Source organism: Podarcis filfolensis, assembly GCF_964270895.1.
Source record: "Podarcis filfolensis genome assembly, chromosome: 5".
Lineage (NCBI taxonomy): Eukaryota > Metazoa > Chordata > Lepidosauria > Squamata > Lacertidae > Podarcis > Podarcis filfolensis.
Genome location: NC_139608.1, coordinates 43,361,590 through 43,389,533, shown reverse-complemented (window position 1 = coordinate 43,389,533; position 27,944 = coordinate 43,361,590). Strand labels below are relative to the sequence as shown.

Here is a 27,944-nt window from a genome sequence, read left to right as displayed (position 1 = left end):
CCAGTAAGTGGGAGCAAGGACAGGTGTGATTTTATTTATTTATTTATTTATTTATTTATTTATTTATTTATTTATTTATTTCATAAAATGTATACATCACTAGATTATTGAAAGAAAAAAAATACTCAAAGCAGTTTATAGAGAGAATAAAACAATGCTGGGGATACAGCTGCAAAGAGAGGGCAGGGACCCTGAGAGATAGTCTTGTTCAGATACAGAATACCAGGACTGGCTCCAGGTTTTAAAGGCCAGAGTGCCAGCTGGCAGGCCCCAGCAGACCTACTCGGCAGTGGCAATGGGGTAGCAAGTACCAGGCAGCACCACTGCAATGCAGTGCTGAGCAGCTGGGCCCATAATGATTCAGAGCAGTACTGCATTGGGGGGCATTGCAGAAAATTTTAAATAGCAGCTCAGATACAGCCTCCCAACAAAGGGGTGGGGGTGGGGGTGGGGGTGGGAGGCATAAGCATAGCTGGGGGAAATTCTGCTGGCGCTCCAGCAGCTGCACAAGCCTTCTGCATAGGGAACTCAAGTGAGCCATTTCATCTTGGTGCAGGGACTGATTACTCTTCCAAGCTCCGCCTGGCAGCAGAGAGTGAAAGGGATTAAAGGTGTTGCCCTGTCACTCAGACCTTTGCACAGTTTATGGCACCAGAGCTTTTGGCTGCCTCAAGCAAAGGTTCTCAGAGGCAAGTGGAGTCTTGGGTAGCGGATGACAGTGCCTTGCATATCAGCTGGCCAGATGCACAGGAGGACAGAACAACTGCGCTTTTAACTGTTGAGTAGAAGAGGGAAATTCAGGAGGTGTAGCTGCTGAAACTCCCTCTTCCATACAACCATTAAACTTACAGGAGCCCCATCCTCTTGTGGATCTGGACACTCCAGATCTATAGTGAGGTATATAAGAACTGTTTGTACCATCAGCTGCTCATGCTTTTTAAAATAACTTGTTCAATTACTTTTAAAATAAATGTGTAAAACATTTTAAAACTTTTACATATGCGTGTTTCTCTATCTCCACTCCAGTCACCTAGCAGCTACTCACTCCTGAATTGCTTCTTTTGTTCTCCCTTACCAAAGGCTGCTAGTCTGGCTCCACTGACATTCTGCCAAAACAGAGTGGGGGTCAGCAACCTTTTTCAGCAGTGGGCAGGTCCACTGTCCCTCAGACCATGTGGTGGGCCAGACTATATTTTGAAAAAAATATATGAATGAATTCCTATGCCCCACAAATAACCCAGAGATGCATTTTAAATAAAAGCACACATTCTACTCATATAAAAACACACTGATTCCCGGACCGTCCGTGGGCCGGATTGAGAAGGCGATTGGGCTGCATCCAGCCCACGGGCCTTTGGTTGTCTACCCCTGCATTAGAAAGTTCTAGGTATAGTCCCTATAAAGTGGCAGTGCCTGGGCAGCCAACTGCTTGAGAAAAAGGTTGCTAGAATGCTGCCTTACTGGTAGAAACAACTGCTGCTAACTGCTAGACTTAAGAAGCCTGTAGTCATGACTTAACTCTCCACAGCCAAGATAGATTTTGCAGCTGATCTTGTGGCCTTTTTTTTTTTTTTTAAGGCTACTGCCTGTCCCTGAAACAAGAAATGTTTTCTGCAGAGAAGGGCAGGGATGCTTCATTCATGGGCCAGGTTTTATCCAATCTTAGGCTCTATCTAATCCGTTTATCTGGAATGGGAGAATAATTTTCCTGTAAGTCAAGTGTGCTGGTGACAATACCCAGGATTTATCGCATTCTCCTCCAGCATGCAGTGTCATAGACTTTGTTGAGCCATCTGGGTTTAGTTCATGAAACCTGTTCCCTGTTGGTCAAACCAGATGATCTTCAGATTCCTTGCGGCCCTATAGTGCTACAAGGATCGTTTTATGTTGAGGGTGGGGAGCATGTGGCTCTCCCATCATCTCTGCCCACTGACCATGCTGCTTGGGGCTGATGGGAGTTAAAGAGTACAGCAATATCTGGAGCACCACAGGTTTCCCATGCCTGGTTTCTGTGGACCCAGAGGAATTAGCAAGAAGTGGAAGGCTCTGGTCCTGTGCTATGACCATGTCACCATGTCTTTCAGGAGGAGCATGGAGGTGTCTGCCATCTGCCGGTACAACATCTCTGAAGTGCGGGCAGCCTTCGAAGGGACTTACATGGAATACCAGGACTCCTCCCGCAAGTGGTCCCAGTACACCGGGGAGGTGCCAGTGCCCCGGCCAGGATCAGTAAGTTACTTACCAACTTAATAGCTCTTAAACATCATTGATAATATTCTATTTAAGTCAGTTCAGAATAATGGCTGGCTTTTAGTTTTTGAACCTGAGTTTTGTTGGGTTGGTGCTGGAGGTTTTAATCAGTGTCAGACTTTATGGCTGGATTTTATCTACTGCTGTGTTGGTTTTTTTGATTTATAGTTTTGCTGTTCATTTTAATTTTATCTATTTGTCTGGGTGCATGTCACCTAGAGAACAGTTTTTTATTAGGTGACTCATGCACAGAATAGCATAAATAAATAACATCTTACTTTGCCTCTTGCCTCAGATAAAGGAGGCGGGAGGCACTCTCTTCCACCCAAGGAACACAAGAGTGCTCATAACTAAAACAGACTAATATGCACCATTTCATACTGAGGGTGAAGGCTGAGCGCTCCCCTACCCCAAAAAAATCCATACCAGCAGAAAAGTAGAAGATGCTCCAATTAGGCTTTTCACAGGCATTCTAGGTTTGAGTTGCATGTAGGGTTGTGTTCAGTCTCTTACCTGCAGATTGAAATACAACAAGCCTGTCAACTGGTGTATCAGAAGGGGTATTTGTTTATATGCTTTAGCTGTTAGAGCAGGGGTGGAGAACCTGTGGTCCTCCAGCTCTTGTTGGACCCCAGCTTCCATCAGTCTCAGCTAGCATGGCCAAAGGTCAAGGATAATGGGAGCTGAAGACCAGAAGCATCTTGAAGCTAGGTGTGCAAATAACACCCATTTCTCCTCTGCAGTGCATCACCAGTCGGGCTCGCAAGAATGGCTACAACACCTCCCAGGACCTGCCCAATGGTGTGCTGGATTTTATCAAGCTCCATCCACTGATGTATGAAGAGGTGAAGCCTGCGGATGGAGTCCCCCTGTTGGTGAAGAAAAATGCGGTTTATACCCAAGTAGCTGTAGACAGAGTCCGAGCCCTGGATGGGCGAGTGTACGACATGCTCTTCTTGGGAACAGGTAGGTGTGTTTGCATTCCCCGTGCATATCTAAGTGTCTGTGTGTCCTCATCTGTTAGGACAGAACACACATTTAGGGAGGTTACTCGTTGTTCTCACCTCTCTCAACCTTGTATCGGAATGTAGAGGAGACAAAGAGTGCAACCCTATTATGCTTTCTAAGCTTTCCAAACCTGTGTTTTTTTAAGGAGACACAGTTGGGGTTTCTGTATGCTGCAGAGCCTCCCTTTCCCCAAGCTGTTCCAGTGCCACTCTGTTCTAATTGACAGCTACTATGCTGTGCTTAACACTACTAAGCTGCAAACAGGCATACCTGTAAACAGGTATGGATGCTTTCCTCCCCCCCCCCCAGGTCAGCCTTGCTTTTTCTGGCTTTTGCTCTTCAAAGGACACAGAGAATCAAAGGTTGATTATCTGTTCTTCTTTGCCCCTTTTCCGTCACTTAGGCAGGCTTTGTGGGTTTTTGTCTCTCTCGAACATAAAAGGTTATATTCCTCTTAAGTTCTACTCCAAGTGATGCTTTTTTGATGACAAAACCCCAGCATCAAATCAGTTCTGGAAAATTGCTCTGCGAAAGGGAGTGGTGGCTTCATGATTGCCAGTGAAGTTCCACTATGGAACTTGGGCAGTTACAACTTTGTGCCTGTTTAGAATTCGGTTGAACTCCTCTCAGAACTACAAATCCCATTATTCTGGGGAGAGGAAAAGAACAGGAAAAGAAGTGACAAAACTGTTGTCCTGCAGCTTAGACTGGCTCTACAGTGTTCAGGCACACTTAGGCTTCTTGTAAATCTGGAAGTTGACAGATCCTCTCACTTGCCAACCAGACCCTACACAGGGCTAGCACCTTGAATTTTGCCTGCATGACTGATGTCAAGAATGAGACTGTGTGGGAAATTGCCCTTTTAATGTTTACTCCCCTTTAACAGGTAATGGCTGGATTCACAAGGCTGTGGTCATTGGTTCCATGGTCCACATCATCGAGGAGATCCAGGTCTTCAGAGCCCCCCAGCCTGTGGAGAACCTTGTCATCTCTAAAAAGCAGGTACATGTGGCTTCGGACCCCACCCAAATGCTTTTGGTGAAGGCACACATGCACTGTAAAAAAGCAAAGCACCAACAAGGGTGCAGTAAACAAATGTTGGGAACAGGCCTATGTCAGCTGGAGAACCAATTCAGGATAGTCTGGACTTCATTGCTAACCTATGTCCTGCACACTTCTCTCTACCAAAGTTGTAAGATAGTCACCTTTTCTTCACACCACTGTAACAGGAAAGAACTATCCATATTAGCAAACGCTCTGTTAAGGTGTGGTTCCCCTTTGCACCTTTCACCTTGGAAGGAAAAAAAAAATCATAAGCTTGTGGAACGTGGGTGGTGATTTTCTTATGTATTCTGACTCTGTGCTGTCTCTGCCAATAGGCAGCCCTCAATAAAACTGTGCCTCGAGGGTGTTTATTTGGCTTTGCCTGTAGCTAAGGTGGTTCCCACCCCGTGTCCAAAGGCCCTGTCATGCACTGTCCTGCCTCGTTGGAGCCCTTTGATCAGCAGTCTGGAGCTTGTTCCTCCACATTCCTTGCAAAGCTGCTCAAGTTTAAAAGCTTCCCTTTCCAGCTCCCAGGAAGGACTGCCATTTTTTGTGACTTAACAGATTCAATTCTGTATGCATAATTTGCATGCCGCCTTTTCACCATCCAAACCATGCTCAAGGCGGCTTATGACATAAATTCAGCATAACGAAAGAAGTCATAAATAAACAAAACATCAAAAAATACACAACCAAGCTGAACAATTTCCACATAAATCACAAGGTCTAAAATAAAGATACACAAAAATCAACAGCAACAACCCCCCCAGCAACAAAACACCCCAGCCCAAGAGTCTGTTCAGCAGCCTCAGCTGATCCAGACCCCACCCTCACAGGCCAGGTGGGAAAAAGCTTGCAAGGCAGGGAGCAGGTCTTCCAGCCAATATGCTTTGTGCCTCTATGATGACAGGCAGGAGGGGGGGAAATCACTAGATAAGAACCTCCATCCTAGCAAATGCTGCATCTGTTGAATTCTTCAGTTCCCATCAGGCAAAACAGCAACAGCCCTGTTTGCAGCTCAGTCCCTAGTTCCTTTCTCATATGCCTCCCTGGTACAGCTGTCAGGGGAACTTGTGTGATGTACTGCAGGTGGGATGATATTTTAGTTCTATAATATGTGCTGTCATGTGTAGTTCTGCAGGCTCCTCTGGATCTTGTTAAGACTACAATTCCCATCACCCTTGACCACTGACCGTGTGCTGGGGGTAATAGGAGTTGCAGTGCAGCTACATATGGAGGGTACCACATGGGCTAACACCCTTCCTGCTTTCTCTTTGGGCTCTTTTTCTAGGACTGCCACTTTTTTGTTTTTTACTGGCTCTGCCCCAGTTCCTTGCATTAACCATCAGCCAGACATGCAAATATTTAGTTGGTTGTGTTTTTCCTGGCTTGGAGATAAAAAGGGTGGGGAAAGCTTAGCCAGGCAAACGCCTGTATGTCATGCTGCTGTTAAAAGGAAATAATGTAGATGGGACTCAAGGAGGGACTTTTCCTGGCCTTTGTTCTTTCTCTTTCATTTCAAGCATCTCCCTCCGAGTGGTCAGTGGGGAATGCAACTCTGCCCTCACTTTTTTTGATGTTAGGGTGGCTTTGGAGAGGCAGCAAATCTACGCACCAGGTGATGAACACGTACAGCAGTAGGATAGCCTTGAGCTGGGAAGGATAAATGGCTGCAGGGTGACCCCAGTGACTTACTCTGGTTCCCTGCTTCCCTCTGCTGGTCAAACACTGGTGCTGAAGCTACCTGTTACCAACACATGATATTGAATGTACCAGCTATAGCTGAGCCCAGCTTCTATAAAAATCCTGGCTTCCAGTTCTGCCTTTTAAGTTATTCCAAGGTATGGTCTGAAAGCCACCACCTTGCTGAAGTGAAGTAGGTCCAGTCAGCACCTGGAAGAGTGGCTACCTGGGAACAATGGCAGAAGAAAGGCAAGATATGAATGTAAGAAAAATAATACTGTGTTTTTCCGTGTATAAGATGCCCCCATGTAGAAGACGCTCCCTGTTTTTGGGAACTCCAAATTAAGAAAACACCCCTCAGCACTACCCATGTATTAGACGATCTCCAATTTTAAACCTCATTTTTTGGTTAAAAAACCTAGTCTTCTACATGGAAAAATACAGTAATTAACCTGGGCCTTGAAGCATTGCACCTTACATTGCCTTTCAACAGTTAATTGGATGTTTCAGTTCCCTGCCTTTCCCTGAGTGCATGTCCTGTCTTTTCTCTCTTTGCAGAGGAGTCTGTATGTGGGGGCTCAGAGTGGAATCCTGCAGTTACCATTTTCCTCCTGCAAGCGCTATGTCTCCTGCTTTGATTGTATCCTGGCCCGAGACCCATACTGTGGCTGGGATGGTGACACCTGCAGAGAAGTAGCCGAGATGCTGGACAGGTAATTGAAAACTGACTACAAAGACCTGGAAGTGTATAAAACACTGTGTACGTGTTACAGTGGTACCTTGGGTTAAGAACTTAATTCGTACCGGAGGTCTGTTCTTAACCTGAAACTGTTCTTAACCTGAGGTACCACTTTAGCTAATGGGGCCTCCTGCTGCTGCTGCTGCGCCGCCAGAGCACGATTTCTGTTCTCATCCTGAAGCAAAGTTCTTAACCCGAGGTACTATTTCTGGGTTAGCGGAGTCTGTAACCTGAAGCATCTGTAACCCAAGGTACCACTGTACTTGCATGTGGAGTATACTTGTGCACAAACTGGAGCAGGGCGATACTTTTAAACCTACCCTGTTCATTCCCCAAATGCTGGATATTTGGTTGTTGTTTTTAAACAACTTCCCATTGGGTGTGTTTGTCCGACTAAGGCAGCCAATGTGTGAGCTCCTGCTGGAACTCTACATGACTGGGCCACCAAGTTGCCTGGATGTCCCAGTCAGGCAGATGCCCTGCAGGCAAGGAGGAGCTCATACATTGACCATGCTCAATGCTGCTATTAAAGAAAAGAAGACTTGAGGTGGGTTAAACATGTGCTCCCCACTCTGGTCTGTACTCAGGCATGTCCTACATATGAGTAATGCATGCATACAGCTTGCATCCAAGACCAATGTTCGCCAACACTTGGTGAAGCTGGGGCTCTGTTAAGGCACCACTAATGTGCTTCTGCATTGAGACCTATCCTACATTGAGGTTTATTGGATCAATGGAGTATTAGTTTGTGCTTGTTTGAGACTTAACAACATTCCTTCATTCTATCCCTCCCTATTGAAAGTGGGCATTTGACAGGACACCCCTGTTATTTGGCTTTAAACATATCAGGGCGTCTCTCTGTCTCATATAAAACGGGTTAGGTTTAGTGGATTCTGATTTTGCAGGATATCTAAGAAGCTGTAGTCAGCGGACAGTAATAAGAATATATTCCAGAAAATTTACATGCCTTACAACCATGAAAGTTTTGAGTGTGTGCACGCTAAAATATAAATCCATTACAAGAATCACAGCATAAATGTATAGATAGGGCAGGCAGTTAAATCCTATAGCTTGCTAAATCCCATAGGAACTCACTGAAAGCCTATTTAAATAAACATGCTTTACATTGTCCCCCGCCCCCCAAAAACCCCCTGCAAGCTTGGACTCAGATTGGGTCTTCCTTAGTAATACCTTCCCTTTAAGTCCTGGACTACAGCTGAGCAGCCATAGCTCCATACTCTAATTAAAGGGATCACGCTGAAGACCTCTATATTTTGTCGCTGGAATTGTCTGCTGGCTGTGCACGTGCCCTTGTGTGAGGTGACATATGCAGGTGACTCGGGAGGTTTCAGCAAAGCCTGCAGTTTGTGTATTAGATATTGTGCAGCTGTGCATATTGGGGTGCTTATGCTGGGGAGGCGTGCCTGCTGGAGCATGTGAGATTCTGCCCACAAGTGTATTAATACCCACAAATTTCATCAGGTATGTGCTGCATGCCGGTGAGATTGAGTATTTTTGCGCTGCTGCCTTTTCCCAGCTGATCAAGGTTTTGCTTATATTGGCTTAGGAGTCTGCTGATCCAGGACATTGTGCATGGCAATGTGGGCTGCTCGAACGACTCTGCCCAGGGTAAGATTCTGATACTGCCCCTTCTGGAAGCCAACGGAGCCTTGCCTCTGCTACCTTGGTCTGGTGCTCTGGGTTGAGAGAATGGATAATGATTCCTTCCTAAGGGGAATTGTTCATCTGTTTCCAACCTTTGCTTGCAAGAGGAGCAAGCTTCCCTTCTTCCCACCCAGATTCAAAGTTTGTTTTCCTTAATTAATAGAGTATTTCCAGCACAGGGTTATGTAAAACAACAACAGAAAAACCAGAAGATTATGGACACAAACTAGTGCAAATTAAGTAGGACAACATACATTTCTTTGCATTGTGGGCTTTTATCAAAATTATTCTTTCACTCATTGTTTTCGCAGTAGGGTGGAGTAAGGGAATGGGGGAAGAGAGAGCCATGAATGAGGGATGTTTTATGGGACAGTTCTGAATACTAACCACTCACTATAGGGGCTGTGCCTATCCCAACTAAGGGATCTAAGCTTTTTAGAGCCTGGCCTCAGATTCCCTTTATTATCTGTACTTTTAAGGAGCGCTTTCGCTTTTAAAAATAAAACAACCCTCCCCAAACCCTTTGGGTGTCCCATCCCCCTCAGCTGGAGAGCCCAGAGTGCCTCTTCCAGAGTATTAACTGGCACTCCAGTCTGACACCTGAATTGTTGCGGCTCAGGTAGGGCTGCAATTTGTTGCTTACTACATGTGTTTGTGTCTCCTGCAGCCACACCCATGCAGAAGAACCGGACAGTGCTGTATGGTGATGACGTACTCCTGCCTTGCGAGCAGATGTCCAACCTGGCCCGGGCGACCTGGCTGGTGAACGGCACCAAAGTGCTGGCGGAGGACGGACAGGGCCGCTTCCGCCTCGGGGTGGACGGGCTGCTGGTGACGGACACCCAGCCGGAGCACAGTGGGGAATACCGCTGCTACGCGGAGGAGAACGGCCTGCAGGCCCTGGTGGCTGCTTACACCCTGAACGTGCTCCCTGAGCAGCGAGTGCCACAGCAGGCATCCACTGTGTCGCACCCGTACTGGCACGCTGCCAGTGCCACTTATGGGGATGTGAGGTTCATCTACATTGCCGTCATCACGCTGCTGGGGGGGCTGTGCCTGGTGCTTAGCGTCGTGCTGCTCTATGTCTCCTGCCTGCAGAAGCGGAGGGGCAAGTACAGCCTGGGGGTCCCCCAGGCACCCAGCGTGGAGCTGCAGACGGTCTCTTCCAATTGCCTGGGCAAAGGAGGGGAGGAGGACGAGGAGGAGGACCCGGGCACCTACCTGGATGGCTGCCTGCAAATCATCCCCGGGGAAGCCCCCACCGTGCCGTCGCCCTCCAAGGAAACGCTCCCCATCCCACCGCCACCCCCTCCTCCGCTCCCTGCCGAGTTCACCAACGGCATCACCACTTTGCCCAGCATGCTGCGCAAGATGAACGGGAACAGCTACATGCTCCTGCGGCAGAATGAGGAGCCGTGCACCTCTCCGCTCTACAACTCCTTCACAGAGGAGCTGAGCAAGATCCTGGAGAAGCGGAAACACACACAGCTGGTAGAAAAGCTGGACGAGAGCTCCGTGTAGGGCAGGGTGGAGGGCACAGGGAGCCCACTTTGCTGTGAACTAAACCCCCTAACTGCCCTCTGTGATTCCTCCTCCCCAGCCCAGCAGAGAAACAGTGTTACGACTCAGCAACTACCTCTGGCCGGCCCTCCGGAGCAGCCACAGGCTCCATGCTCATTTCCTTCTCTCTCTCTCTTTTTGGTTGTTGTTTTTTCCGTTGGCGTTGATGGTTTGTTTTCCAATTGCTGTAAAAAAAGATCTTATTTAAATGGAATTATATTTATATATAAAAACAATGATCGATAAACAGGAGCCACAGCGATCTGTTGGGTTTGTCTGGGTGGGGTATATCGGAATGTGCTCTTGGCTTGTGTGGGGAATGATGCTGTCGGGCTGGACAGTGGGGTGGTTAGAGGGTGGTTTCCTACCAATAGCTGCAACGGCCAGAAGGGCATCAGCAGTCATAATGAGGGGACAGGAAGTGCAGCTGCCATTTCAAGAGGTAGGTAACAAAACTTCTTTGTTACACCCGAATTACGTCAAATTCAAATCACGTTTCAAATACATCTATATAAATAGAATTAAGGGTATTTTTTTCTGAGCATCAGATATAAATGATGGCTATTGGTTAATCCTTCAGAGTTTGGGTTTTCCTTAGATGACATTAGGAGATGCTTTCAGTTCCTTTGGGGGTTTTTGGGGCACAATCACAGTCCACAACTTGTTAGTGTTGGCCCATAGCAAGTGGTCTCTCTGCTATGGTATTAGAGGGGCTAGGCAGCTGAATGGAGAAACCTTAGTATATCACAACTAATGCCCAATAGCTTCTTTAAAAACAAATTAAACTATGGCTTACAGCCCATGAGCTTTTGAATGACACCTTGCTGGTGCAAAATAACTGAGCTGTTTCAACCAAACTTTGCTGTTTGCTTATGTGAACCTGCAGGAAAACAGTGCCCTCTGCTGAAGTTGAATTGCAATTTGTCCATACTCTCTCCTGTTGCCCTCAGGGCAAAGTGTTTGTCTCACTGTCATTTCACCTGTCTGGCAACAGGCCTCCTGCAAGAGTAGTGGGTGAGAGGACAGGTTTCAGTACAACCTTAATAATCTTTAGAAAGTTTAGTCTTGCCTTCTCCAATGTACAAGAATAGTTGTTTTGCTCCTGGTCTGAACTAGCACGAGTCTCTTGCTAAATCTAGATTATGGTTTCTCCCATCTGAAATTATTATTGCTTTGTCAAACTGGAGTAAGGGGTAAGAGTGACATCCCCTAATACAGTGGTACCTCAGTTTTCAAATGTCTCCGTTGACGAACATTTCAGTTTACGAACACCATAAACCTGGAAGTAAATGCTTCGGTTTTTGAACACTCCTCAGAAGTCGAACATGCCACGTGGCGTCCGCTGAGTGCAAGATCTGGAGGCCTAGCTGTTGGAAACCACACCTTGGTTTTCAAACATTTCAGAGGTCGAACTGTCTGGAATGGATTACGTTCAAAAACCGAGGTACCACTGTATTCACAGTTGTGTAAGGCAGCACCATTCCTAATGGGTGACTAGAGAAATCTCTTTCATAGAGCTCATAATGGTACCCTAAGGACTAATCAAAAGAACCAGCAATGTCTGGCTGTGCACTGCCATGGGCAAGAACTGGTGTCTGAGTGACCCGTGGGTGAGAAATGACAGGGAAGCACGAGTAGAATCTCTTAGCCCAATCCATCTGCAATACAGGGTAAAAAAACCACTAGTCTACATACCACAGAGTTTAGTCTTGTAAGGATATATTTGTGGTGCACTTAAGGAAGTTCTTGTCACTGTCATCGTTTCTCATGATCTTCTATGAGCCTTTAGGAAATCTAATTTATGTGTCATTCACATAGCATTGATACTGGAGACCTCAATATAAATATATCATGCATTTCAGACCTAGAGTGCCACAGGCTGCAATGTCATTTATGACATCTTACACAGCCTTGCTTTCAACCCAATGGACGCTTAACACAGTTGCTGCTCTTCTCTGCCTTGGGTTCTATCATAGAATTATAGTTGGAAGGGACCTTGAGGGTCATCTAGTCCAACCCCTTGCAATGCAGGAATCTATGATAAGGTTTTCATTTACATATCTGATGGGATTGGGGAAAACTCTCCACCTTCAATCCTCAGAGTTGCCCTTTCCCAGCTCTGTAGTATCCTTTTTGGTGAGACATGCAAATTATACACAATATTCTAAATACGTGCACACTACTGTTTTGTGTTAAGGGCATTAAGATACTTTTATTTTCAGTTGGGACTGGGAGACCCAGCATCTGGCGGCACCAGGCTGGGAAAAGCTGTTTTTACACTTGTACATTGACCCTCTTTTTACTGTTTTGATGTCAAATCACACCCTTTTTAGAGAGATCCCTTGCAGGGTTCTTTGCAATCTACTTGGGTTTTCACCACTCTAAATAACCTGATGTCATTTGCAAACTGGGGGGTACTGAAAAAGCCATCTGGTGATTATTAGGAAGGCTTCAAGAGCATTTTCAATGCACTCAGATTATACAAGTACAGAAATTTATGAGTGAAAGTTTCAGCATCTTCAGAAACTGCTTTAGTTTTAATAAAAGCAAGTTTCTAGTCTTTGTGACTGCTAATTACATTAATGTTTCTCACACAATACAAAGCTACAGTTTGGTACACACTTCTTCTATACCTTCATTACTTAATCCGAGCATGAGATTTTTAATAGTTATAGTCAAAACATCCAATACAAAGAATCTCTCCTAATAATGGTCTTCTCTCCAATCAAAAGAAACCAAACCACATGCAAGACAGAAGACAAGCATAGGGACAATCCCCTTGATATAGTAAGGGTTGTATACAATGCTTCTTGTATGGAGTTCTGCTCATGCAGTGGGATGTCCCCTTCCTATCTCTGCACGCCCTCAAAATCCAAGGTGGTCTTCCAACCCTCTGGGGGCAGATTCTGAGCATGGGGCAGGGGACAAGGGCTGCTGAGGAACAGAAAATTCCATTGTGCAAGCACCAGCCTGTTGACAGTAGCAAACGGCATTAAAACAAGGCTCAAACAGGAGAAGGAAGCAAGCCAGGAATTTATTGATCACTGGGACAATACACCAGACAGATTAGGAGGTTGCTGTTCAGAATCTTGAATACTAATGTAATCCTGGAAATAAGTCCCATTGAAGAGTGTAGGACTACCTGATAAGTAAACCTGCATACGGAACGTGTGTGTGTGTGTGTGTGTGTGTGTGTGTGTGTGTGTACACTGCCCTTCACCCAAAGGTCACAGGGTGGTTCACAACATAAAAAATATGCAAGCTGTATCTACTAGTGTAATGTAACAGAAACGGAAATCCAGGAGTTATTTTCATCCCTTTCAAGCAATTTCTTTTTGCTGCTACTTCAGAGTCCTGCCACTGCCATACATCTTATGAAGACTGAAAACATGGCATATGAAGAATATAGGTTGGGTTCAATCTTGCGCTCAGTGGAATTCTGCTTGCACTGGAGAAAGCAGGTGGGGAGGCAGTTTTTACTAACTGCCTTCTCCCTGTGCCCTCCCTCATAATCTGTTCTAGAGGGCTGAGGGATCCCCCCAGAACAGCATGGGAAACTGCACTAGGGGATGCTCCACTGGATCCAAATTTCTTCCATTAATAGAAGACATTCATGGAAGGGAATGTCTAGAACCAACCCATTAAGTGCAAAAAGAATTTGTTCTTACAAAACAACATTCCTGGTCTGCCTACATGCTGCTCTGTCTGCTTCTTGTCCTAGCTTTCTCATTAACTGCAGCTCATGCCAAACTGAAAGCACTTTCCTGCTCCAATCTCCACTCCTGTTAATGAAACGTAAGTACTTCTAAAAAGACATTTTAAGTTCTTGTTTAAAACATTTAAGAGCACAGCTCAAACCTCCTGATTGATACACAGTTTAACAGAAATGTAAAATTCAAACTGATCAGAATGCCATAAAAGGAATTTTTACTCAAAGTCTTAAGATCTGTTGAACTGGCGTTCCTGAAATAGAAGTATCACTTGCTGGCATGTTACAAAAGTCCACAATGTCCCTGGGAAGCAAAAGTTAGATGCTGGTTGCTTCTTCCTCTCGCTAATCAAAGAAGCGTTATATCCTTCCCATCGCTGCACAACCTGGTGAAGCTGAAAATGCCAAGACACCTTGAACTGTTGCAAAAGGCCCATACTTTGCAAGCAAACTGCAAAGGGAATGTAAACAAAGGCAGCACATGCCCAAAATTATGCCCTGGCCGTACGTAGGGCCATATTACACGCTAGTTTAATATACTGAGCTGAAGTGATGGCAAACTCTTCTTTTTAGTGGTATGGCCTTTATGGAAGCCAGGTCATAGCTCTACGACAAATCAAATGCTTTGTGTGTAGGGAAACTCAAATTCAATCCTCATCACCTCCAGTTGGATCGGGGGTAGAAGGGCCGGAAAATACCTCTGCCTGGGATTCTCAAAAGCCCCTGGCAATCACAATAGGCAGAACTTGGCTAGACAGAGCAAGGACCTAACTCAGTTTAAGGCAGCTTCATATTCTTACCCTTATACCAAGGTAAAAATCCCATTTCATGTATGTAGTTTCTTCTGCCAAGACTCTGGTGCATGTTGATAATCTATGACAAAATCTCTGAAAGGAACCAGATGAGAACTTGCTTCTGCCAAGCTGCCGGATGCTTTTTTTCTTTTGCTGCCAACATTGCTAATTAATTGATTCAGATTCCCCAGTGCTTTCCATTAAGAGATGGCAGGGGTTTTACAAGGAGGAAGAGTTCTCTTTAATTTATATTTAATAGAAGGGAGGAGAGATGGGGCAACTTGTATAAAGGCAATGGAAAACAGCCACTGAATGTAGACAATGGTATGTAGACTTGTTTAGAGAAAAGTTCCAGCTGATTTCTACTTCCCTGAATTCTCTCTCTGTGTGTTTTCGGAATGGTTTGGAAACCAGGTATGAGAATTTCAACTCCAATATCCTAGCCAAACTGCAGCTCAGTGCTAAATGATGTTTGATTTCTAGCATCTCCAAATAAGACGATATCTGGCACTACATCTGAACAACAACAAAAAAGACCTCTAGCCCAGACTCTTATGAAATTCCAGTGAACAGGGAGATTTTTATACATTTGCTAATTCAAAGGAAGGGTGGATAACTCATTGCTTCTTTCTGTGCTGGCCAATGAAGTTTGGTAGTGTTCCCACAGGCTGAATGTCAAAAGTAACACTATTTCAGCACAAATTAATCCTTTCTATACTGTATGCACAGGAAACACTGACTCTTTCCAGCAGAACAGTACATGACTCTCCTTTTAAAGTTGTGTAGGTGCTACCTCTGAAGGCATAAGGATCCAAACCTCACTATGTTGCACCAAGGAAAGCTAGCAGAGTAGGGAATCAACACCTCTATCATCTTGCCTCCTTCCATCTGGAGCAGCCAAGGGCAAGGTACTCAGACTTGCTGAGCAACTCAGCACCATCCTCTACCTGCATTTTCATGAGTATGTAGAGGCAGGAGGGAAGGTTGAACAAATGCAAGCACCACCTTCAAAGACCCCTTCAGACCTTCACTCACTGAGCTCAAAAACCTCAAGAGGACTTCCAGGCATGTTCAGCTGAGCATTGCTAGAAGCCTCCCCAAGATCAAAAATCCTAACAAGGCAGGGTCCTTGTCTGTGTAAAATCTCCTATAACTGGGATCAGAAGTCCTCTCCAGACCTTTGTACTAAACATGCAAAAGTCAGGGGGAGGAAGGAGAGCGAGTGCCTGACATGCAGGGCACACCATGGGTTAAGGTGCCACATGCAGGCTTGGCCCTCTACAAACAGTTAGCCCTCCCATGCTTGAGTTGAACACTAGAACAGGGCTTAGGAAACAGTGATCACGGGTTTCGCAGCTTCCAGTGAAGGCAGGTATTCACAATTAGTCCTCTACTGACTTAAGCATTTGCAACTCAAGGCATGTTCATTAGCAAGAAAGCCCTCAGAGAACCTTACAGGTAGTTCCATCCATTTATTTCCAATTCCAGCAAGAGTAGCATTAGCTGAGGGTAACAATCAGCACAAAACATGGATAAGACAAGCTACCAGCACAAGTAGCTGGTGGTGTAGAGAACAGTTGCCTCTAAAGTCTCTGCCACTCTCTTGAGGAGGAGGAGGAGCCAGTCCCATCCAGTTCTAGGCCTTGTTCACCATTGACCTGGGCTGGCCTGTGACTTAGCTGATAAAACACAACAAATCAGGTAGGAAACTGTCCCATGTCAACATACAGTAGTTTGGAATCCTTTCAAAGCCCATTTCTTCCAGGAGAGGGATGATATTCTTCCTCCAGATGAATTGTATCAACATAGCTTTATGATCTTGGCCTGGATACAAGAAATTCCCACTCACAAAAGCCCCGGTCGGTTTGTACTATTGTAGATTTAGTTTTTGGGGGGCTGCAGAAGCTGCTGACCCACAGCTTCCACATTGAGCTTGCTGGGCTTATTTGTGAATGGGTGCCACTGGCCTTGGATACTGGGGTTATCTGTATGGAAAGGCTTTCGGATACGGATGATCTCCAGGCCAGACTGGCCTGCCAGCTTCTGGATGATCTTTGCAATCTCATCCACTGTCTTGCTGGTTAAACACTCTACCTTCACGGTTCCATTCACTAGAAAGAAAATTAGGTAGATAAAATGTGGACCAATTCTTTTTCTGTTTGGAGAAATAAGATTCCCTGGGCACTTACACCCAATTCCCAAGGATTTTTAGTTGATGAACCTCAATAAATCCACACACCCACCCTCTTACTCCTGAATGTTACAAACTAAGGCCTGATTTACAGCTCCTTGGTGTGTAATTCTTTCAGCAGATAGCACACATCAGTTGCTGCTGAGGGTTGCCTTAGAAGCCTTGTTGAGACAGAGTGCACCCTTCCCGCTGATTTTTAGGAGCAAGTTTCACAGGAAATGCCAATAACAGACAACACCAATCTCTCGTTAACATGTCTCTAATGCAAAACTGCATTTTCTATACTTACTGTATTCAGCAGTCAATGTAGGGACCCTGCACTGCTTTGGAGCAACGTAAAACACAATCCCAGGGTTCTGCCTGGCAAAGTCCACCACCTTTTCTTCAATGTATTCTCTAGAACAAGAAAGAAAGGAGACACTGAGGTATTTAAATAACTGTTCTTATGAACAATTGAAGAGGAGCTCAGGAAAAGCTTCCACCACCATCTGCAATTGGGGGACTTCAACATCAATAATTCCCATTTGGCAGCATTGCAATCTACATAAACTGCAGGCCAGGTAAATATTTCTTCATTTACTATTCTGTGATTCTATACAAAACAATTCAGAACAACAGAAAGGACATGCAATTTCCTTTTGGCAGCCACCTACAGACCTAAAACAGCCCAAATATTTAAAATATTAGTAGCATAAACACACGGTACTAGGCAGGCCCTAGTTATAGTGTTTTAAATGCCTGCTAAAAATATTATTTCAACAGGCCTATCCCAACACATAGTTGGGATATGCGATTTTAATGTTCGCTAATTTTATCTGTGTTTTACTGATAATTGTTTTATGTGCATGGCTTAGAGGGGTTTTTCCCCCCCATTAAGCAGTTTAAACATTTTTCAAAACAGATGAAAATGACCAGATTATAGTATGCCAGAAATATAAAGCAAGTGGGGCACTTTCTAGAGATGCATGAAGGCCAAAGACTTCAGTTTCATAAATACATACTCTTAATAAGCAAGCGAATCACAACCAAAAAGAATGAAAAAAATATTGAAAGCCATCAACCAAGTCAAATCTTTATTGCTCTTGGACATTACTTTATTAATATGAGCCAGTAATATTTCTACCTGAATACAGTGGTACCTCGGGTTAAGAACTTAATTCGTTCTGGAGGTCCGTTCTTAACCTGAAACTGTTCTTAACCTGAAGCACCACTTTAGCTAATGGGGCCTCCCGCTGCCGCCATGCTGCGGTGGCGTGATTTCTGTTCTCATCCTGAAGCAAAGTTCTTAACCCGAGGTACTATTTCTGGGTTAGTGGAGTCTGTAACCCAAGGTACCACTGTACCAGCCACCTGATGTATAAAGACCCTCTCCCACAAAACACACAATTTCTCATATGCCTTGAAAACCTATTTGATTCTGAGCTATAAAGCTAAATGTCTAATGTTTTGATTTCTATATTAAGGAGTTTTTATAGTTTTGTGCAGATTAGGTCATGTTTTGACTATACAAATGTTTTAAGTTTTGTATCAAACTAGTATATATTTTATTGAATGACATTGAATACATTGCAGCAGGCTTTGGCTATAAGCAATAAACTTGACCGACTGACTGACACACATGTATCCCCCCCCCCCCAATCCTAATCTGGAAACTTCAAACTGAATTTCAAGGCCCTAAAAAGTAAGAATTCAGTGACCCCCTTGGCTCAGATATGAAAGTCAATACAGTATTCCAGTGGCTATTCCTCTTCCCTCCTCCTCCCTCTTTCTTTTTTTGCACCATGTATTTTACCTTTTAATGGGGGGGGGCAGGGACTGTCTCTTTTTAAATTGAACCATACTTACTTTATCATAAATGTGCAATATAAATTTTTACTTATCAGTCAGTCAATAAGAACTCAATAGTGCTACACAGTGCTTTTTTTCTTTAAAAAATGTTTAGGGGCACTCTCATTTTGACTCAAGAAAATCACCCTTTTATAGTTCAGATCGGGGGAAATAAATACTACAGTAAGCGGACAAAAGTACTGTACGAAGATTCACAAATGTTTAGGGGTATGCGTGCCGCTGCGTCACCCCGGGGGGGGGGACGTTTTTGGGAGCCTCTCAGCTAAAGGTCAGGGTGAAAACGGCCCACGACTGCAAAGAGAGGCTGCAGCGTCCGCGTTGCCCAGAGCCGAAGAGTCAAGCCCCGCTCGAAGCCCTTCTATGGAGGAGACCAGCAAAGGGCGCTCCGGTGAAGCCAGAGCCCCGGCACCTCTTTGCGGGGGGGAAGCAGCCTACCTGGCGCCCCGCGAGCTCGGCGCATCCCGGCTGACCGTCAAGGTGAGGCGCTGCAGCTGCCCCACGTAGCGGCCCACCCCGTTCCTCAAGACGCTGGCCAGGAAGCGGCTCGGGGTGCCTCGGCCGGTCATGGCAGATGAAAGCGGGATGGAAGCAGGTTGGCCGCCTCCCTCTCCTCCTCACCGGAAGGAAAAGCAGCGGAGGAAGTGAAGCAGAGAGGCCGCTAGCGCCCTAGAGCTACTCTGGCGGGAAAATCCTACGAAGGCTCTGACGGTCACTTTTTACGCCCGTCTTTTCTTTGCCTGCCTGGTAGAAATAGCCAAAGTCAGCACTAGTCTGTGCACTTAGAAGCGCCTCACGCGCTATTATACACTCGCCAAGTGCTAAGGTGGGAATGACGCCTCCATTCTTTCCTATCTCTATATGCCTGGCTCGACGTTTGAGGCCAGGATCCCCGCACGGAAGTGACGTTTCCGTGTTGTGTTGTTGTTCCGGGGCGCGGCGATCGCGCGCTCTCTGCAGCCGCACGTGGGGGGGAAGGATGATGCTCGATCCGAGACAGGCGCGGAGCTCTCCCATCGCGCGGTGACAGGAGGGCGGGAGGGAGGCCAGGGAGGTCGAGTTTGGGGGCAGGTGCTGCTTGTTGCAGCGGATCGGGGCTTCCTTCAAAGCGGCCGGTTGCCGGGGGCTGAAATCTGGGGCTGCCGTCCCTTTGCCCATCGCAAGGCAAAGCGGGGTTATGCGGCGGGACTTGCGCCGCGAGCGAGGAAGCGGCGAGAGGGCGAGTCCCTGCGAGGTGGTTGGGGTGGCCGGGAGGGAAGCGGCGAGACGGAGGAGGGGATGGTTGAGGACGGGGTTGTTTCTCTGACGAAGGCGGTGTGCGCGCTCGTGTGATTAGGAGGGAGAGGTATTATAGCAAGGTAAAATAAGGCAGTCTCGATATGGGAGAGGTTGCTCTTGGGGGAAGGTTTCCCAGCAGAAGTTTTTAGTGTGCCAGTCTGGAAGGTTACTGCCTTGAGAGGATGCTCTTGGCAGGCACCTTTCTGCCACTGGTACAGAAAAAATGTGGTTCCTCACCCGCTCCTTGTGCAGTCTTTCAAGCCACTGGCCCCTTAGGGGCAGGCTGATCCTTGCAGGGAGCGAATCCTGCAGATCTTACAAGAAAGAGACGCTTCCGTCCCCAGAAGGGCCGATCCCCCCAGTTTCAGTCACAGAGATTCGCCAGTATCTGAGGGCGCAGGGCATCCCCTTTCATGATGGCTATAGTTGTCTTCACGTGCCCAGTATTTTTGTGGAGGAGCAGCAGCAGGTCCGCCATAGCTACAGCCTCTTCATCGACAAGACCACTGGCCGCTTTTTGTGCACAGCTTCATTGGCTGAAGGTAACTGGCAAGACTTTCAGGCCAGTGTAGAGTTGCGACATAAAGGGATGGCTGTGGGTGGCCTGGAAGAGGCCAGTGGGCAAAGAGACCAAGATGGGAAAGATGCCATGCATATATGGGAACGAGCCCTGCCTCTCTGGGAACTGCTGGATGAGCAGGAGACGCAGGAGGCCAAGGCTATGTTCGGCATTTCCAATGTCTCAAATGCCACACTCAAACGGTTTGGAGTACGTTACTTGCGGACAGCGCAGACCTTGGTTTTCCCTTGGTTCAGCCCCCGTGGCACCAGCCTGAAGGGGTTAAAACTTCTGGGAGTTGAGCGTCAAGGGGAAATGGTGCACTATGTGGAGAACACCCTACCTCGCCCTGCGGCCTATCACAACCTCTTTGGATTGCCTCTGATCAGCCGACGAGATACAGAAGTTGTGCTGACTGGCCGTGAGCTGGACACATTGGTGCTGCACCAGGTGACTGGGCTACCCACTTTGGCCCTGCCCCGGGGGATTTCCTGCCTCCCGCCAGCCCTTCTCCCCTACTTAGAACAGTTCAAGCGGATCACCCTGTGGTTAGGGGAGGACCTCCGCTCCTGGGAAGCTGCCAAACTCTTTGCCCGCAAGCTGAACCCGAAGCGTTGTTCTTTGGTGCGGCCAAGTGACCAACAACTACAGCCCCTGGAAGCTTTCACCCAGGGCATGAACCTCACCAAGATTCTGCGCTCCGCTCTACCAGCTGGCCACAAGTCCATCATTTCATTTCGCCAGCTGCGGGAAGAGGTGCTTGGGGAGCTGGCCAATGTGGAGCAGGTGGCAGGTGTCAAGTGGGCTCGTTTTCCAGAACTAAACAAACTTCTCAAGGGCCATCGAAAAGGGGAGCTCACTGTATTCACAGGTGTGGTTTGTGGCACTTTAACTCTCATTCTCCATTCATTCTGTGTGTGTGTGTGTGTGTGTGTGTGTGTGTGAGTGAGAGAGAGAGAGAGAGAGTGTTCCCTTGTAAATCTCAGCTGGATGTCTTCCCTAGGGTCTCTTCAAAGGATACTGCCAGTAGCTGACTGACTTTTCATTCACAAGTCATTTACAATCAAAGGCTTATTGAGCCTTCAATTAGAAAATGATGCAGTATGCTTTAGTACTGTGTGGTTCTTGGCTTTTTTGTTGTTGTTGTAATGCCTGCTTGCCAGCTCAATGACTTGTTGCAGAGTTGGGCTACCTCAATCTGGTGGCTCTTGAGCTGTCCGTTTTTTCCTTCAGGAATGTAAGGAGTCTAACCTATATTTTGCTATTTTCTGCCTTGTACCAATTTTCATGTCACTACTTGCCATGAATGCTGATTGCCATTACTCCCACTAAATAACTGGGTTGTTTTTTTGTTTACATCAGAAGTGGGTGGTCTTTCAGAAGAAAGGGCGTGTTGGTCTACACATGAAAACTCAAGGTGAAAACCATCTATCCTGTAGGTTGCAACAGCCTGTCCTCATATTAATTTTATCCTGTCTGTGGAACAGGCCCAACGGGCAGTGGGAAGACAACCTTCATCAGTGAATATGCCTTGGACCTCTGCACACAGGGAGTGAACACTTTGTGGGGCAGCTTTGAGATCAACAATGTGCGCTTGGCCAAGATCATGCTTACCCAGTTTGCCATGGGGAGGCTGGAAGAGCAGCTGGAAAAGTATGACGAGTGGGCAGACAAGTTTGAGGATCTTCCGCTCTACTTCATGACTTTCCATGGGCATCAGAATATCAAGTAAGGTTCAGGGTGCAGCTTACCTCCTGCATGTCATGGCTTAATGTTCTTGATGTGATGCAGTGGTGGGCATGAAGCAATGTTTTAGTTGTTCAGATGCTAAGGCCGCATCTGTTCATATTTCCACGTGTGACCCTTATTTCAATCTCTCCTTTTTCAGGATTGATGATGAAAGATGTGTGTCTAATTGTGATGGTCTCTTCCATGCAGGACAGTGATAGACACCATGCTGCATGCTGTGTACATGTATGATATCAGTCATGTGATCATCGACAATCTCCAGTTCATGATGGGCCAGGAACAGCTCAATGTGGACAGGTAAGCTCTCCCCCATGCATTCATCCTTTGGCCTAGACTCTTCTTTTTACAACACTGTATTTCTCCTCTACCTTCTTTAAAAAATGACTCGGTGTGTCACTTATTTATAGTGACATGAAAATAATTGTAATCATGCCGGTGCAAACAGTAGTCCTGACTGAGAGTGAATTTCTTTCTTAACCATAGATAAGCATTCTTTTGGTAGTGACAGTAACTACAGTTAGGCCTTCTAGTCATTTTTATGTTTTATTTGTTGTGGTCATTTTATGGTACTGTATTTGGATTTTAAAAGTTGTACTGTGTTTTAAGTGTCTTGTAAGTCACCTTGAGACTTTATAAAAAGCAGTGAACATAATAAATAAATAGGAACATGTTCAAGAGGAAAATAGTGTCTCTCACTATGAAAATGTGCAGTTCTTCTTCTCATCTTCTACTAATATTCATTTCCCCTCTCTAGCAGGTAAACATCAAGTAACCTTTCTTTTCAAATTGTGTTCTTTGTACTTCACTATTCATGTGTCTAATGTAATTACTTTTGCTACAAAGTATATTTATTCCACCATGTTGCCATCCTAGGCTTGCTGTGCAAGACTACATAGTGGGTGCCTTCCGGAAGTTTGCCACAGAAAACAGCTGCCACGTCACTGTGGTCATTCACCCCCGGAAAGAAGATGAAGAGAGGGAGTTGCAGACGGCCTCGATTTTTGGGTCTGCAAAGGTGAGAATTTGTGTGGAAGTGGGCAAATTTGGTCTTTGGAGAGCTTATATTTCCAGCTTAGCTCAAAGTGTGTGTACTTTATCCTTAACAATCAAGAGTTCATTGCACCACTCTGTATCCCTAACATAGTGGCTGTTGGAATTGCTAAGTCTGGTATGCACTTCTCTGTCCCTTTGATCCCTTCTGGCTATAGTGGGTATGGGTAACCTGTGGACCTTCAGATGTTGTTGGGCTACCACTTCCATCACCCCTGGTTATCCTGGATGGGGCTGATAGGAGTTGGTGGCCAACAGCATCTTGAGAACCACAGGTTCCCCATGTCTGGCCCATAAGAATCCATTTTTTCTGCATATTTGGGGTGGTCTAACTAGACAACCCATAGTCAGATGATTTAACCATCTTCTGCCTAGCAACTCCTAGTGACAGAAGTAGGACGGCTTCAGCTGGCACCCTTTGATGTACTTGTGCTTAATTTTCTCCCGTTACAGTCAGTGGGATTAAAGTGCTTACTCGTTTATTAGATTGTATCGTTCTCACTTTTAAAGAGAAGTGCCATTATTTTTGATCCAATGAAGATACCTACATTGTGGTTCTTGATCCTTAGCTGGCTGGAGGATCTGAGAAAAATGCTGCATGTCTCAACTTGTTGCGAATTGTTTGCGGGGAAAACTGTGCAGATAACCTGGGGAAAGTGTAGCAAGATCACCTGACTGGCCTAAGACCCATCACATTCAGTACAATTGCATTCATATTGCATGTACTCTAAATCTCCTTTTTTTTTAGCTGCAGGCTGCTGCTCCTCATACTGCTGAGCTACATTCCATGCTGTACAAAATGGCCGCCCCTTCTCCCCTCAAACAATAACTTTCCCTCTGCGTCTCTTGCGCAGGCCAGCCAGGAAGCCGACAACGTGCTGATCCTGCAGGACAGGAAGCTGGTGACAGGCCCAGGAAAGCGCTATCTACAGGTCTCCAAGAATCGCTTTGATGGGGATGTGGGAGTCTTTCCCCTGGAGTTCAGCAAAGCATCCCTCACCTTTTCTACTCCCATCAAAGGCAAAGCTAAGCTGAAGAAGGTAAAGGATGACAATGGTGTGCCTGCCAAGAAACCAGCAGGTGCCGGTGGAGCTTCGAAGAAGCAGAGGTCTCAGTCCCCCAGCAGCACACCCCCTGCCCCAGGGACCTCTCCTGATGAGCCCATCAAACCAGGAGGAGGAGGAGGAGTGTAGGACTTGGAAAAGGGTTGGAAGCCAGCAAAATCACTGCCTCACATCTGATCATAGGAATAATCATTGGACTGCAAAGAAAGGCACTGGCGGGATATTTCCTGCTTGGTTGCCTGTTTTCCGTTGGGATAATGTGCTGGAAATCTGTATGACAAATCTGTGGGGTTGTCACAGGATTTCCAGTATCCTTTTACTAATCAAGCAATAATCTGGAGAGGAAACTTAAATACCTGCCTCATGCCACCCAAGAGGCAACTATTGGGTGGCTCCATTTGTGCAACACAGAGGAGATTGTGCTGTTGGTGCAGGGAGGTAGCTTTGTTTTGCCGTCTTCGGCTTAGCCTTGGCCTGGACTCAGTAGCTGCGAAGAGTGAAGACTGTATCAAAAGGAACATTGAAAGTACTTCCAAGTTGTTTTGTGTATTTCTTGCACTCGTATGCATACAGAAAAATGGTTTGCTGCAGCCTAGTAAAGTGTTAGATCCCTGGCATGGGATCAGAGGGCACTTGCTGTATGCACATGCATTGTAAAAATCACTGGTAAAAACTGCAATTGTTGCAACAGGAACTGTGCTTTCTCTCCTAATCTCAGGGGTGGAATTAAAGTGAGAATGGTTAAATTGAGCCGAGGAGGAGTCAGCAAATCCTGAGATTTAAATGAGCTATGGTTTCGGCAAAGAGCTATGGTTTTGACAAAGCACTTAGCTGTGGAGGTTGAGTAAACAGTTGGCACAAAGGTAAATCGCTCTGAAATGCCCTTCCTTCCTTCAAATTATTTCTTATATGCCTGTTCCATACTGGCTCTGGACTTTACAGTTCCAGCCTAATGTGAGTTCAGGAGAGGAGATTACTTGAAGGAAAAACCGCACTATTAATGTATTCCAAAGGGGGCTGTTGAAATGCTGTCATTAAGAAAAGTAGCAACTTTGTTGAAAAAGCCTTTTCTAAAGCATTCATGGTTCTCTCAAACTTTTGGATCAATCTCCCTGGTTTTGCGGCTGAGTGGGTTTGGGTTTTGTCCACCTCAGTTTTAGCACCAAGAGATACCTCTGTTTAGGATATAAACATGTAGAAATGCTGCTTTTTGAAAACCTATCTCACAACTGACTCTGATCAATGCATAAGCTGAAATGCTTATGGAAGTAAAAATGTGTTCCCTCAACCTTTATGACTTTAATAAACTGAACGACTCTTACGGGGCGGAGGGGCAGGAATCCAGACTAATTCTGACTGATTTGGTTTGGCCATGCACACACTGTCTTTTAACGGTATTTGAAATTATCTATGCATTCTAGAAATTACGGGTTAATTGACATTGTGTTGGATGTTGTGTCATTTATTTAAATTAAAAACAGTACAGTTTGTACTTAATGTGTGCTGTTCCTTATACTGTCCACAAGAGGCCAGCCTGTTCAAATGGAAGATTTACATAATATTCCCATGCTAACCCACAGTACCCCCATCATGTGCCGAGCACTGGCATGCTTCTTTGAGCTCTGAAATCGCAGACACGAGTATAGCAGCAAGTTCACTAAAACAGGCGATTTGTGATGTTACTAGCAGTATCATCTAGCCTAAGATTCCCTAGATTTAATGTCCCTGATAGATGCTCAACTACGGTACTCTTCCTAATAATAATAATAATAATCAACAGGTAACTAACTTCCATAACCTTCTAAGTTCTTATTCTTGCAATTAAGAGGATCCCTCACTCAACCCAAATATGTATATTAATCCACCTTGAGCCTCTTTCCTGCTTGTCCTGTTCTGATGTTGCTCAGCAGCTGTTACCCTTTTTCTTTGGGCCTGCATTTTAGCTAGTTAAGAACTTCTGTAATTATCAGCATTGCCTGCAAATGAAAATACTTACTTCCGCCTTTACTCACATGTTTTCCATTCCAGTAACCTGACCTTGTATTTAAGCAACCACTGAATAAGAGCAGACCTCAGGAAGCGTAGAAGGACCAGCAGAAGTGATGCAGGAGATGTTTGGGAGTGATAGTTTTTGTGAGACAACATGTAGGGGTGTGGCGAGAGCAACCCTTTCCATCTGATCTTAGGGTTTCAGGGCTTAATTTGTAGGCTATAAGCACTCCTTGATCATTGGCTATGCTAACTGCGGCTGATGTGAATTGTAGCCCAAAATGTCTGGAGGACACCAGGTTGAATCAAGGGTTAGTTGAAGGTGATGATTTATGCCATTGCCAATAGAAAAGAGCAGCAGGTCCACACATAGTTTGTTATAATGCTGAGCGTATAATTACCCACTAATGGGATGGCAGCCATGTGTTTCTTAAATGGACTTCCATCAACCTTTAAAAGTATACTTCCTTTTGCATGAACGTGGCTGTGTTGTATCTTTAATCTCTTTTGCCTACTCTTGAGTTGGACATCATTTTGGTAAAATGCATGGGGAAATTTAAGAGTTCCATCCTGCACTTGGTAGTAACATTAGGAATCTGCCTTCCACTGCATCAGACCTCCAGCCTATATAATTCAGTATGGTCTACTGTCTTCAACCATGGTTCCCCAGATGTTGTGTTGGACTACAACTCCCACCATTGCTGACCACTGGCTTTGATGTAGTCCAACAATTTCGGGCCCAGCACTGGAGAACAGAGGTCTGCTGCACTGACTGACAGCAGCTCTCCAGACAGGAATATTTCCCAGCCCTCCCTGCAGAGCCTGGGGACTGAAGCTGGGACCTTATGCATGCAATGTGTGATCTCTACCCCTTCCTCTCAGTTCTGTCTCATTGGTCCAAGCAGTGCCAATTCCAGCTTTTTGGGGTGGGTGAGTGGGCCTGGACGAAGTGCTGTCAGTGTGCCTCATTCATGAGCATGGTTGCCACTGCCTATTTGCTTACCTTTCCCCTTGGGTCCAATTGGTACCGCCTCCCAGAGGGAAAGAACAAGAAGTGTGTAAACCATTGTTCTTTCTCCTTGCTCCTCTCACTACTTGCTTGCTCAAGGGAGCAGGCAGCAGAGTCAAGCAGAAGATTCAAGAGGCTGCAGAAAGGACAGTTATTATTATTATTATTATTATTATTATTATTATTATTATTTATTTGTACCCCGCCCATCTGGCTGGGTTTTCCCAGCCACTCTGGGTGGCTTCCACAGAGACCAAAATACACTAAAATGTCACACATTAAAAACTTCCCTGAACAGGGCTGCCTTAAGATGTCTTCTGACATCTGTAGTCCTCCGGGTTATGTTGGACTCCAACTCCCATCAGCCCTAGCAAGCCTGGCCAGTGGTCAGGGATGGTCAAAGTTGTCGTCCAAGAGCAGCAGGAGAGTCATGCATTCCCCATCCCAGGGCTATCATGAGTGGCAGTGAACCCCCCTGCTCGAGGCATAAGCCCAAAGAGAACTATAAACCGACTGAACTGAAGAGTTGCTGAATTAAATGGCATCCCTGTCAATCTGGTTGCTGAAATATAAAAGGGTGCAGTCGCTTCTGGTGTAGAGCTACGTGGGGTCTGGAGAGGAAGTCTTGGCATTTTGTTGAATGCCTCTGGCGCCCAAGGCCTCTTGTGCCATTTTGTTGCTCTGCTTTGCCAAGCCTGGAAAGCATTGCTGGAGCCGGACAGTCCTGCACCTCTCCAGATCAGCACCGTCAAGTCTCT

At 45.9% G+C, this 27,944-nt stretch overlaps 3 protein-coding genes across 8 annotated transcripts in view; 2 read left to right on the top strand and 1 right to left on the bottom strand.

The window, feature by feature from the left end:
- Positions 1-10,201, top strand: part of SEMA4G (semaphorin 4G) — a 108,098-nt gene extending 97,897 nt beyond the window's left edge. For all 6 annotated transcript variants that reach the window (XM_083615315.1, XM_083615312.1, XM_083615311.1 and 3 more), the window contains 6 exons: positions 2,085-2,229; positions 2,994-3,216; positions 4,145-4,260; positions 6,544-6,698; positions 8,292-8,353; positions 9,057-10,201. In XM_083615315.1, the coding sequence (XP_083471441.1) occupies positions 2,085-2,229; positions 2,994-3,216; positions 4,145-4,260; positions 6,544-6,698; positions 8,292-8,353; positions 9,057-9,910 (1,555 nt within the window). In that variant the 3' untranslated portion in view covers positions 9,911-10,201. The remainder of the gene's footprint in view (positions 1-2,084; positions 2,230-2,993; positions 3,217-4,144; positions 4,261-6,543; positions 6,699-8,291; positions 8,354-9,056) is intronic.
- A 5,708-nt stretch (positions 10,202-15,909) lies between these two features.
- On the bottom strand, positions 15,910-19,387 carry MRPL43 (mitochondrial ribosomal protein L43). The gene is made up of 3 exons (XM_083615375.1): positions 18,927-19,387; positions 16,933-17,039; positions 15,910-16,563 (listed from the first exon to the last, which is right to left on the bottom strand). The coding sequence occupies exons 1-3, from the start codon at positions 19,055-19,057 to the stop codon at positions 16,334-16,336; spliced, it is 468 nt and encodes a 155-aa protein (XP_083471501.1). The 5' UTR covers positions 19,058-19,387; the 3' UTR covers positions 15,910-16,333.
- A 10-nt stretch (positions 19,388-19,397) lies between these two features.
- On the top strand, positions 19,398-25,685 carry TWNK (twinkle mtDNA helicase). Its single transcript, XM_083615322.1, has 5 exons — positions 19,398-21,196; positions 21,813-22,053; positions 22,264-22,371; positions 22,948-23,089; positions 23,979-25,685. The coding sequence occupies exons 1-5, from the start codon at positions 19,990-19,992 to the stop codon at positions 24,315-24,317; spliced, it is 2,037 nt and encodes a 678-aa protein (XP_083471448.1). The 5' UTR covers positions 19,398-19,989; the 3' UTR covers positions 24,318-25,685.
- The last annotated feature ends 2,259 nt before the right edge of the window (positions 25,686-27,944 follow it).

What these genes read in the sequence shown, in the direction of transcription:
- MRPL43 (XM_083615375.1), bottom strand. Translation starts at nt 19,057, where the DNA reads ATGACCGGCCGAGGCACCCCGAGCCGCTTCCTGGCCAGCGTCTTGAGG. An exon ending in CCGAGCTCGCGGGGCGCCAG is followed by an intron (nt 17,040 to 18,926) that starts GTAGGCTGCTTC and finishes TTCTTGTTCTAG; the next exon opens with AGAATACATTGAAGAAAAGG. An exon ending in TACATTGACTGCTGAATACA is followed by an intron (nt 16,564 to 16,932) that starts GTAAGTATAGAA and finishes TTTTCTTTCTAG; the next exon opens with TGAATGGAACCGTGAAGGTA.
- TWNK (XM_083615322.1), top strand. Translation starts at nt 19,990, where the DNA reads ATGTGGTTCCTCACCCGCTCCTTGTGCAGTCTTTCAAGCCACTGGCCC. An exon ending in GGAGCTCACTGTATTCACAG is followed by an intron (nt 21,197 to 21,812) that starts GTGTGGTTTGTG and finishes TCTGTGGAACAG; the next exon opens with GCCCAACGGGCAGTGGGAAG. An exon ending in CGATTTTTGGGTCTGCAAAG is followed by an intron (nt 23,090 to 23,978) that starts GTGAGAATTTGT and finishes TCTCTTGCGCAG; the next exon opens with GCCAGCCAGGAAGCCGACAA.